The sequence below is a fragment of the Carassius gibelio genome, chromosome B17 (genome assembly GCF_023724105.1).
Source record: "Carassius gibelio isolate Cgi1373 ecotype wild population from Czech Republic chromosome B17, carGib1.2-hapl.c, whole genome shotgun sequence".
NCBI lineage: Eukaryota > Metazoa > Chordata > Actinopteri > Cypriniformes > Cyprinidae > Carassius > Carassius gibelio.
The window spans coordinates 6,807,933-6,819,346 of NC_068412.1; the positions used below are offsets into that span (position 1 = coordinate 6,807,933).

The following is an 11,414-nucleotide window of genomic DNA, read 5'->3' on the forward strand; positions in this document are numbered from 1 at the left end:
TTGTCAGAGAGAAGTCAGCACAGAAGAACAAACATCTCCAAAACAAGGTCCTTGAGAGAGCACAACCATGGACCACTTCTCAACGGTCTTTCTGTGAAAAAGCAGTATGAGGAGTGTTACTTTCAAGACTTTGTTGTGAAACGTTCAGAGGGAGACAACTGTGTCCTGTTGGAAAATAAAGACATAGTTGTTATACAGAATGTCGTCGTTGATGAAATGGACAACACTTTGCTCATCTACAAGAGGTTCCGGAACATGGTCGATTTCTTCACTTACCCTGTGGAATCTTCCAAGCTAGGCATTTTTCATTTATCTGGCCTGTCAGATACACTCCGCTTTACCCATATAGCAAATGTGCAGAAGAAATATTATCTTCTTCCTTGCCTGGATGGAAAGGCTGGTTTTCCGTTGATCCACTTGTAAAAATGACTGCTTTTTTTGAAGGGGTGAGAATTTAATTTATTTTGCCTGGAAATTAATCAATTTTTACTTTATGCACGTTTTTCTTCTATTTTAGATGCTGTTTGCCATTGTTCAGTTTATTGATGAGGAGGATCAGCCATTTGCAGTGGTTCCGCAAGTGTGGCTCAGCGAGGGCATGTGCTATTGGCCCCCATTTAACCTCCGCAAAAAAGACAAAGGCAACAATTTAGCCATCCGCTGCACGCCTCCACACAGCACCTGGGAGAAACATCATTTTAAGTTTATGAAGGGAGCAGGTAAATGGTTCTGACTTATGCATTTGATTTTCCTGCATTTCATCTGTGTATTTTCTTTGTCTGTTTATGGTGGATAACTGACTTTCATTCATTATTCCCTGCTCTAGAATGTTGGAAAGAGGCGATGAGATATTTGGTGCGCTTCCAAACAGGTTCTAGCGTTGAAACGACGGACGATGACAAGAAGAGAAAGAGAAAGAGAATCTCAAATTCCAAGTACAGACCCCAGGCCTCTTCTGATGAAGAGGAGTCTAGTCTTCCAGATGCACCAGCAGTGCTGTCGTTTGGACAACCTCTTTTGAGCTTTGAAAACATTGTTCCTGGTAACAAGGTTTCAGTGCTGCCCGATGCTCCAGAAGTTGCATCGATTCCAGAAAACCAGGAAAATTTTGTGCCATCTGTAGACTTCAGAGGTGGTATGTAAAATTGCTGTGATGCTTGATTTGTGATCCTGCCACTAAACTATACCCTTTGTTAGATTTTCAAATTTCTGTTTCCTCTTTCTCAGAACCAGGTTTCTCCCCAGAAATTCAGACTCCACTTCACAGAGCCAAGAGTTTGAGTACAAGTAAGTGATGTTATTTGTGACGTTTTTTTGTCTTGGAAACTATTGCTTCTATTTAAGATAAGGAATCCTTTAATCATAATCTGTTTTTCATTAGGACACTTGACTGGTTACTCGCCGCAGCAGTTTCTGGATGAAAGGTGTCGAGGTGTGTTGTACATTCCATTAGCATTGCACAGTTCAATTATAGTTTCATTACTGAATATGCAATACTCTGCACTGAAGTTAAAGCTGTTATGTTTGCTCTTCCAGTTCGTCAAGTACTAAGCTTTACACCCCCAGCAGCAAATTTACCCTGGCAGCATATGGGTGAAAACGCTGGAGGTATGTAATATGTTGCGCTAAACTAAGTGTTCCATTTTAAGTCCAATTCATTAAATGTATGCAATAACTTCAAACATATTTTTACGTCAATGATTATCAGTAGGAGAAAGTCATCGCTCTGTAATTGGCCCTTGGACTCCCCTGGCATCTCGTGTACAGCATGAAGTTTTCAGCTATGAAGGTATATTTTAGGCCTATGTCTTAGTGTCCAGTGTTTTAAAAGTATTGAAAATAGTGCCTTTAGGTGTTTTTTTTTTTGTTGTTGTTTTGTTTTTTAATGTAGATTTCCAGAGACTCCAGAATGAAAAACAAGCCATGATGGAGGAGAACCAAGCCCTTAGGGAGGAGAACCAAGCTCTGAGGGAGGAGAACCAAGCTCTGAGGGAAAGCACTGCACGAGCAGGTAAGAACATGCACAAAAAAGTCAAACTTAGGAAAGAGTATGTGATGTATGTACAAAATTACCATATGCCTTTCATTTTGTAGCTTCGGATGACAGCGGCTCACTTCAAGAGCAGGTGAAGCAAGTTGGGACAATGTTGAAGACGTTTGCTCGCACTGGGCAATCAGGTACAACTTGCAAACAACACCTGTGGTTGTTGGTTTAATTCCCACTGGGGCCACCTATACATGTAGTAGACCTATATATAAATGTCATAGTTTAGTAGTTGAGGGACCAGGACTGACTATTATTTTATTTAACCCCTGTAGGTGCAGATCAGACCTTAATGCTGCGACGTCTTGGAGAGTTTGGCGATGTTGTGCGTAGCATGGACAACAAAATGGACACTATGCTGCAACATTTCAGTGCCAATGTGTCTGTTGGAGAGTTATCCCTGCCAGGGGATCTGTTACTCCCCCTAGACACCCAGGAAGATTTGGCGTTGCTTGACAACAGTTTGAGGCAGGATAAAGAGCTCCAGGAACGATTTGTAAGTGTGCTGATTTCGTTTATAACTCCATAGGGTAATGTAAAAAGTAGAATTAAGATTGTACACTGCATATTCTACAGTCTGAATCCATAGCCTGTCACATTTTATATTTATGTATGATAAGCTTCAGAGAAATGTAATTTGTAACACTTTTTTTGGATTTTCAGCTTCGGTTTTTGGCAATCAAATGTGGGAGGGACCTAAAGACAACCGTCTGGCGGATGCTTCAAAGTATCTTCTCTAATCACCTTTCCATCAATACAACCTGGACTGGAGTTGGGGATAAAGCATGTTTTAGAGACATGTTCCTGAAGACCATTGTTCAAAGTAAGTTGGATGTAAAAAAAAAATAAAAAAAAAATAAAAATATGTTTAGTAGATGTGTATGGCATTATGCCATTCAAATGGAATGACAGATCTGTATTTTCTACAGGAGCCATCCGGAAGAACCCGGCAACACAGGATGCCACTGATGAAGCCATCCAGGTTAACGTTACGCGTTACCTGAAAGGAGCATCTGACCGTGAAGGCGGAAAAAGGCGCCGCACAGCTGAGAGGGACCCACAGCCGACCCCTTAAACCTAGGCTGACTACTGACATCCCAGCATCACTGACAACTGGAACCCTTTCTTTATCCTGCAGTCAGTAACATCAAGAACCCTAAAGAAGCCAGAAGTGTCAGACTGCACTCCCCAATCCACACTGTTCACTGTGGATATTATCATAGTGCTTAACTTATTATATTGTTAAATATAGCTTGTAAATCCTTGTGCCACAGGTCAGCATTGCAGTTATATCTGTTCTACTACTTTTTTTACCTCAGTATTTTTTATATATATTTGAAGATGTTTATCACAGATACAAGAGACATCTTGTACCCCAGGTCAGCAATGCCATTATAATGGTCTATTCTACTCCAGAGCTTTATTCTAAATTATTACCACTTATCTTATTGTTAGAAATGGCTTGTAAATGTGATGTTATACCTGAATTTTTTTTTGGTGTCCTGCACATTCTTTGGTACCAGATATACTCATTACTTATGTTTACTGGTAATTCTTTTCATGCCAGAGCTGACCTCTTTATATTATTAACAATTATTGTAAGTGTTATAATTTGCTTGTAAGCTAAGGCTGTTTTTTTTTTTTTTTTTAACAATTTAATTGGAAACCTGCATGTGTGTGTGTGTGTGTATTTATTTATTTTTTTTCTCTTTTTTTCTGTTATTTATATTTCAGGGATCTGACATCATGTTTCAATGACAGTTACTGTACTTTGAAATGTGGAATTAAAACGTCAAATGGAAATTTGTCTGGTTTGATCAATCATTATTCTTGATAAACTGCATAATATATATATATATATATATATATATATATATATATATATATATATATATATATATATATATATATATATATATATATATATATATATAAATAAATAAATAAGCAAGCGGCGACCGATCGCTCGAAAATAGCGTTTGCCTCCGACGGGCCGCGGAAGGGTCGCCTTTGATATAACGGCGGCGGGACGGCGGTTGGCCCGCGGGCCGGCCGCGGAACGAAGGCGGTAGGAAGGCGGCTGCCGCTTCTAAAAAGCGGCTGCCGCCGGCGGTGCACCGTCAAACGTGTTTGCGATTACGCTATTCTGACGCTTCTACTGCCGCCGGAGCGCCGCCGGCGGTCCGCCGATTCATTGCTATCTGGGATGGAGTACCTCAAGGCTCAGTACTCAGTATCATCAGGAAACATGGTGTTAGCTTTCGCTGTTATGCTGATGATACTCAAATAGAATGCATATTCGATATAAAAACTGGATGACGAGTAATTTCTTTCTGCTTAATTCTGAAAAAAAATAAATAAATAAATATCGGTATTTGAGTGAGCTGCTTTTACATTATAATCCTCTACGTCCGCTACGTTCTCAAAACTAAGGCAATTTGATAATACCTAGAATATCAAAATCAACTAATTATTTTTATTATTATTACAAATTATTTATTTATCAAATTATGAAAATCGGTATGTTTGTCAGGTCTGAGCCAGTGGCCTCTTAATTCTGAAAAAAAAAAAATAAATAAATATCGGACCTAAAAACTTTGCATGTAATAACCTAGAAAACTGTCTAAGGCTTGATGGCTGCTCTGTCAATTGTTCATCATCAGTTATGAACCTAGCTGTGCTATTTGATCGCAATCTTTCCTTAGGAAGCCACGTTTCTAGCATATGTAAAACTGCATTTTTCCATCTTAAAAATATATCTAAATTATGGACTATGCTCTCAGTGTCAAATGCAGAAATCTTAATCCATGCATTTACGACATCAATGTTAGATTATTGTAATGCTTTATTGTTCAAACTACAGCTAGTCAAAAATGCAGCAGCAAGAGTTCTTACTAGAACCAGGAAGTATGACCATATGGGCCCGGTCCTGTCAACACTGCACTGGCTCCCTATTAAACATCGTATAGATTTTAAAATATTGCTTATTACTTATAAAGCCCTGAATGGTTTAGCACCTCAGTATTTGAGTGAGCTGCTTTTACATTATAATCCTCTACGTCCGCTACGTTCTCAAAACTAAGGCAATTTGATAATACCTAGAATATCAAAATCAACTAATTATTTTTATTATTATTACAAATTATTTATTTATCAAATTATGAAAATCGGTATGTTTGTCAGGTCTGAGCCAGTGGCCTCTTATACAGTATTACTTTTACATTATAATCCTCTACGTCCGCTACGTTCTCAAAACTAAGGCAGTTTGATAATACCTAGAATATCAAAATCAACTAATTATTTTTATTATTATTACAAATTATTTATTTATCAAATTATGAAAATCGGTATGTTTGTCAGGTCTGAGCCAGTGGCCTCTTATACAGTATTACTTTAATATCTAGACTCCCTGAGAAATATGTATATAATAATAATAATAATAATAATAATAATAATAATAATAATAATAATTATTATTATTATTATTATTATTATTATTATTATTATTACTTTCAACGATCAAACTAATTATCATGCATATTAAATGCAATATTTATAACTCAATGTCATTATTATAATGATTAAGGATGGAAATTACATGTAAGATTAAGTAATTAGTAATAAGTATTTAGTAATTAGTAAGTAATGTAGTAATCAGAGAAGAAAAATGTGGTAGGTGTTTTATAATTTGGGCATCTTTCAAATCTGCCTTATACTGCACTAAAAATTATAAACAGTGCTATGAAATGAGATATAGAAAAATTGCCACACCTATGGTATCTTTGTGTTTTTCTTCTTTGCTTTCCTTTGAGTGTGTGATAGAAATAACAAGCATGGCTGCAGCCTTGGTCCAGAGTCTCAGTGTGTGTTCACCTGCTCAGATATATATATGTAGGTCACAGATAATTTTATCCACATAATTTCTAATAGATGTCACAAAAGCAGAAGGTTTACATTTTTGATATCTGTACTCAAGATGCTGAACAAGGGTTTTTTTTTTTTTTTTTTTACTATGACATGAATGAAGTGTCAGTTCAACCAGCATCTGAAGTGTACCTTTTGAGAAAACGTAATTCATCACACCAGGCAAACTTGAGGTCCAGTTCTCAAGCTCATATGCACATTACATGCGCTTTACTGTAGTTGGTGGACAGGGGTCATCATGGACACTCTAAACGGTCTGAGGCTATGCAGCCCCATAAACAGTAAATCAGAATCAGAATTGGAATCAGAAAGAGCTTTATTGCCAAGTATGCTTACACATACAAGGAATTTGTTTTAGTGACATAAGCTTCCAGTACACAGAGACAACAACACACAGAAAGAAAATAAAATAAAAAAAATAAAAATACTAATTGGCAAATAAATAAGTGTATAAACAATTGTGCTATAAGTGATAATGGAATAGGATTGAGTGAGATGCGGGAATGTTCTAGGATGGAGGGTTAACAAATAAATATAAGGATATTGACCATTTATAAGCATAAGTGGGGAACATTTAACTGTTCATGAGGTAGATTGCCTGGGGGAAGAAACTGTTCCTGTGCCTTGCTGTTCTGGTATTTGCGGCTCTGAGGGGCCGACCAGATGGCAAAAGTTAAAAGATGGGCTGACTTGGATGTGAGGGGTCCAGAGTGATTTTCTGAGCCCTTTTCCTCACTCTGGATGTATACAGTTCTTGAAGGGTGGGCAGGGTGTTATGTATGTAATATCGTTATTTCCCCATTGTGCCTGCGGGAGGCACTGCCACTTGTAATTGTGAGTTGTGTTCCTTAAAGTAATAAATCCAGAAGAAGAATAGTATCCCTGAATGTTGGTTGTGTTATTTGAACGTGGTTTAACCCAAGAGTTTTATATATGTTTTAGTCAGTTAAAACATAACATATTTGGCGACGAGGTGGATTTAAATGACCACGAAGCTACTAACTTACAGTGAATCGTAGTTAGGCGTTACGTTACCATACATTTTCTTTTCTCTGCGTAGCTTTAGTGTTCAGATTAGCTAGGATGGCTGCTGCCATTGGCCACATGGAAGCTTTTAACGAAAGCGTCGAACCGTGGACCACATACATCGAACGATTTGAACACTTCATAGAAGCAAATAGTATTGAGGCCGAAAAGAAAGTGCCTGTGCTACTCAGTGTGATCGGAGGAAAAACATATGGACTTCTCCGAAGTCTTATCGCGCCAGAAAAACCGGGAGAGAAAAGCTTCAAGCACATTACAGACACGCTACAGCAGCACTTCTCGCCGAAGCCCCTGGTCATCGCGGAGCGTTTTCGTTTCCATCGGCGGAATCAGGAGGAGAGCGAGTCGGTGACACAGTATGTTGCAGTGCTTAGAGGGTTGTCAGAACACTGTGAATTTGGGGGACATTTGGATGATGCACTTCGCGATAGATTTGTGTGTGGCCTAAAGAGTGAGGCTACTCAAAAACACTTGTTGACTGAGTCTACGCTGACGTTTCAGAGAGCGGTAGAGTTGGCGGTCTCCATGGAAACAGCGTCACGTGAAGCACACCAACTCAGCGGATCACTGACGGTAAATGCACTGTCTTTATCAAAGAGTAAGACTGGGAACAAATGCAAACGATGCGGAAAAAATAACCATAATGATGATGATTGTTGGTTTAAAGACAAAAACTGTAATGTTTGCGGAAAAAAAGGCCATATCAGTCGCGTTTGCAGGAAAAGTAACGTTTATGATGACAGAAAAACAAAGAGTGGAAAAACAGCAAAAGCTGCAGGGCCAACGAAAGCATTTAATCAGAAAGGCTACATAAAAAAAGGGAAATGTACACCGCCTTGATGCTGATGCAGTGTCTAATGAGGATGACACAGACTCAGATTTAGCTCTGTATAAACTGTCGCAGCCAGGAGAAAAGTCTAGTATCACCGTGAAACCAGAAATTGAAGGTACACCACTGGAAATGGAACTGGACACGGGCGCAGCAGTGTCATTGATCTCAACAGAGACTTATGATCGAATATTGAAACACCTGCCCCTATGCTCAACGGACATTGTTCTTCGAACATACACTGGGCAAGCATTGCGTCCTGAAGGTGTAATTGATGTGCATGTGAAATTGGGCAAGCAAACAGCTGTTCTTCCATTGTATATCGTGCAAGGAGACTATACACCACTCTATGGCAGAGAGTGGTTGCGTCAGATCAAAATGAACTGGAAAGAAATTAAAGCAGTCAGATTGAAGACGCTCGAATCTGTGTTGCAGAAACATGCTGTTATTTTCTCTACACATTAGGGAGAAATGAAGAACATCACCGCTAAAATAACATTGAAACCTGAAAACAAACCCAAGTTTTGCCAGCCCAGAGTCGTTCCATATGCTCTTCGTCCAAAAGTCGAAGCGGAGCTGAAACGTCTCACTGAAATTGGAGTATTGTCACCAGTAGAGCATAGTGAATGGGCTACTCCAATAGTTCCTGTTGTAAAGAAAAATGGAGACGTGCGCATCTGTGGTGATTTTAAGGTGACGATAAACCCTGTCTTACACATTGAACACTATCCATTACCGTGCATTGAGGACCTGTTTGCTTCATTAGCAGGGGGACAGTGTTTCAGCAAATTGGACTTGTCACATGCTTACCTTCAAATGAGGGTCGAAGAGGATTCCAGGAAGTTCCTTACAATTTCTACACAAAAAGGACTATTCCAGTACAATCGCCTTCCATTTGGGATCGCTTCGGCGCCAGCTATTTTCCAGAGAGCTATGAACCAAATATTACAGGGTCTGCCTAATGTCCATTGTTACCTGGATGACATTCTGGTTACCGGGCAGACTGAAGCTAAACACCTGGAAAACCTGGATGCAGTCCTTGGACGACTGGAGCAGTTTGGGTTGCATGCTGAAAAAGGGAAATGTGACTCACTGGAATACTTGGGTCACATAATTGATGCAGAAGGTTTGCACAAGTCACCTAAAAAAGTACATGCAATTGTCAATGCGCCAATTCCATCAAACATCACACAGCTAAGATCATTTCTAGGCCTGTTAAACTATTATGGGAGATTCATACCCAATCTGGCAAACATAGCGAATCCTTTGAATGCCCTGTTGTGTAAAGGGAAACGCTGGCAATGGTCTGAGGAGTGTGATGCTGCATTTAAAAAGGCAAAAGAACAATTGGTGTCACAAAATGTTTTGACACACTATGACCCTCAGAATGCAATTCGGCTTGCATGTGATGCATCACCTTATGGCATTGGTGCCGTCATTTCCCACATGCTACCCAGCGGTGAAGAAAAGCCAATAGCTTTCGCATCACGCACACTTAGCAAGGCAGAACAGAATTATGCACAGATTGAGCGCGAGGCTCTGGCCATAGTGTTTGGGGTCAGAAAATTCCATCATTATCTTTACGGACGGAAATTCACGCTTTTCACGGATCACCGCCCCCTTACTACGATCTTTGGCCCACAAAAAGGAATTCCGTCTATGGCGGCAGCACGGATGCAAAGGTGGGCATTACTTTTGTCTGCGCACAATTATACAATAGAGTACAAAAGAGCTGAGCATCATGCAAATGCTGATGGTCTTTCCCGTCTGCCGTTACAAGTAGAACACAGTGAGAAAATGGATGCAGTAGAGCTATTTTACCTCGAACAGATGGAGAAACTCCCTGTCAGTGCCACGGATATCCGACGTGAGACTATGAGTGACTCAACCTTGTCTACAGTCGTTGAAACGGTCATAAAAGGGACCCAAGCTGTCAACCTGACTGGTAATAATGAACTCTCACCTTTCATCTCCAAACGCGCTGAGCTGTCCGTCCAACACGGGTGCTTAATGTGGGGCATGAGAGTCGTGGTTCCCCTTAAGCTGCAGAAAAGAGTACTGGAGGAACTGCACACTGGCCATCCAGGAATAGTCAGAATGAAAGCCATTGCTCGCAGTTATGTGTGGTGGCCTGGTATTGATGCTGACATTGAACTGTGCATGAAAATGTGTCAGTCATGTCAACAAATACAGAAAATGTCACCCCAAGCACCCCTCCACCCATGGGAGTGGCCAAGCAGACCATGGGAACGTATTCATGTAGATTTCGCTGGCCCATGTGAGGGTCACATGTACCTAGTCGTAGTTGATGCACATTCGAAGTGGCCTGAGGTGCAGTTGATGACATCAACAACAGCAGGGAGGACAATTGAAGTTTTGCGGAACCTTTTCAGTCATTATGGACTGCCTGAAGTCCTGGTGAGTGATAATGGACCACAATTTGTCTCTCAGGAGTTTGTAACTTTCCTGAAGGCCAACCATGTGAAGCATATCCGTTCAGCCCCATATCATCCTGCAACCAATGGGCAGCCTGAAAGGTTTGTTCAGTCGCTAAAACAAGCATTGAAGGCATCTAAGGGCTCTTCCACTGTTCAGAGACGGTTGGAAACATTCTTGCTGACGTATCGCAACACACCACATCCAACGACTAGAGAGGCCCCTTCTAGGTTGTTTTTGGGACGACAACTGCGCACACGGCTGGATGCCTTGAAACCCAGTGTGACAGCTGCCGTGCGACTCTCACAGACCTCCCAGGTCCTCCGCCGTGCTGGTCGTTCAAAACCAAGACAGTTTGGAGTCGGCGATGCAGTTCTGGCTCGTGATTACAGAGGGAGAGAAAGATGGATATCAGGTGTGGTGACGGCTCAAAGTGGTCCAGTGTCTTATAATGTGGATGTAGGAACTTCTGCGGAATGGCGACGCCATGCTGATCAACTCTTGTCCATTCCGAATCAAGCAGCTGAAACTCAGGTGACACAACCACCTGACATCAGTGATGTACCGGTTCCTTTACAGACCTCTGTAAATGACACTTCTTCAGCACCACCAACCAGGGAACAGGATGTTAACAGTGACGCATCAGAGTCTCAGATAAATCATGGCAAACTCAACATTCCATCAGTGCAGGTCAGATGTTATCCAGCCAGAGTGATTAAACCGCCCAATCGTCTGACATTATAAAGCCATGAGAAACTCCTGTTGAACTGAAATGTAATTAGTTATGTTAGTGAGCCTGTTCTGACAAGGGGCAGAATAATCCCCGAACTGGCTCGAGGCAAGAGGCAGTCTACCCTCTACCTCTAGTTAAAAAAAAAAAAAGGCATAATTTTTGAGTAGTTGAAAATGCATTGTTTTTCTTTTGTTTGTTGATTAAGAGGGGAGGAAATGTTATGTATGTAATATCGTTATTTCCCCATTGTGCCTGCGGGAGGCACTGCCACTTGTAATTGTGAGTTGTGTTCCTTAAAGTAATAAATCCAGAAGAAGAATAGTATCCCTGAATGTTGGTTGTGTTATTTGAACGTGGTTTAACCCAAGAGTTTTATATATGTTTTAGTCAGTTAAAACATAACA

At 40.5% G+C, this 11,414-nt stretch overlaps 2 protein-coding genes across 3 annotated transcripts; both read left to right on the forward strand.

The window, feature by feature from the left end:
- The first annotated feature begins 314 nt into the window (after positions 1-314).
- On the forward strand, positions 315-3,847 carry LOC127976109 (uncharacterized). 2 transcript variants are annotated; one of them, XM_052580271.1, is made up of 12 exons: positions 315-446; positions 518-719; positions 827-1,135; positions 1,228-1,287; positions 1,382-1,432; positions 1,537-1,608; positions 1,712-1,789; positions 1,892-2,011; positions 2,095-2,178; positions 2,320-2,540; positions 2,708-2,867; positions 2,974-3,847. In XM_052580271.1, exons 1-12 carry the CDS (start codon positions 426-428, stop codon positions 3,117-3,119), a joined length of 1,524 nt encoding a protein of 507 aa, XP_052436231.1. In that variant the 5' UTR covers positions 315-425; the 3' UTR covers positions 3,120-3,847. The 2 variants fall into 2 exon arrangements, with proteins under 2 accessions (XP_052436231.1, XP_052436232.1); XM_052580272.1 differs by lacking the exons at positions 1,382-1,432; positions 1,537-1,608 and having other exon boundaries at positions 411-446.
- Positions 3,848-8,977: 5,130 nt separating this feature from the next.
- Positions 8,978-11,127, forward strand: LOC127976108 (uncharacterized protein K02A2.6-like). Its single transcript, XM_052580270.1, has one exon. The coding sequence runs from the start codon at positions 9,288-9,290 to the stop codon at positions 11,019-11,021; it is 1,734 nt and encodes a 577-aa protein (XP_052436230.1). The 5' UTR covers positions 8,978-9,287; the 3' UTR covers positions 11,022-11,127.
- Positions 11,128-11,414: the final 287 nt, after the last annotated feature.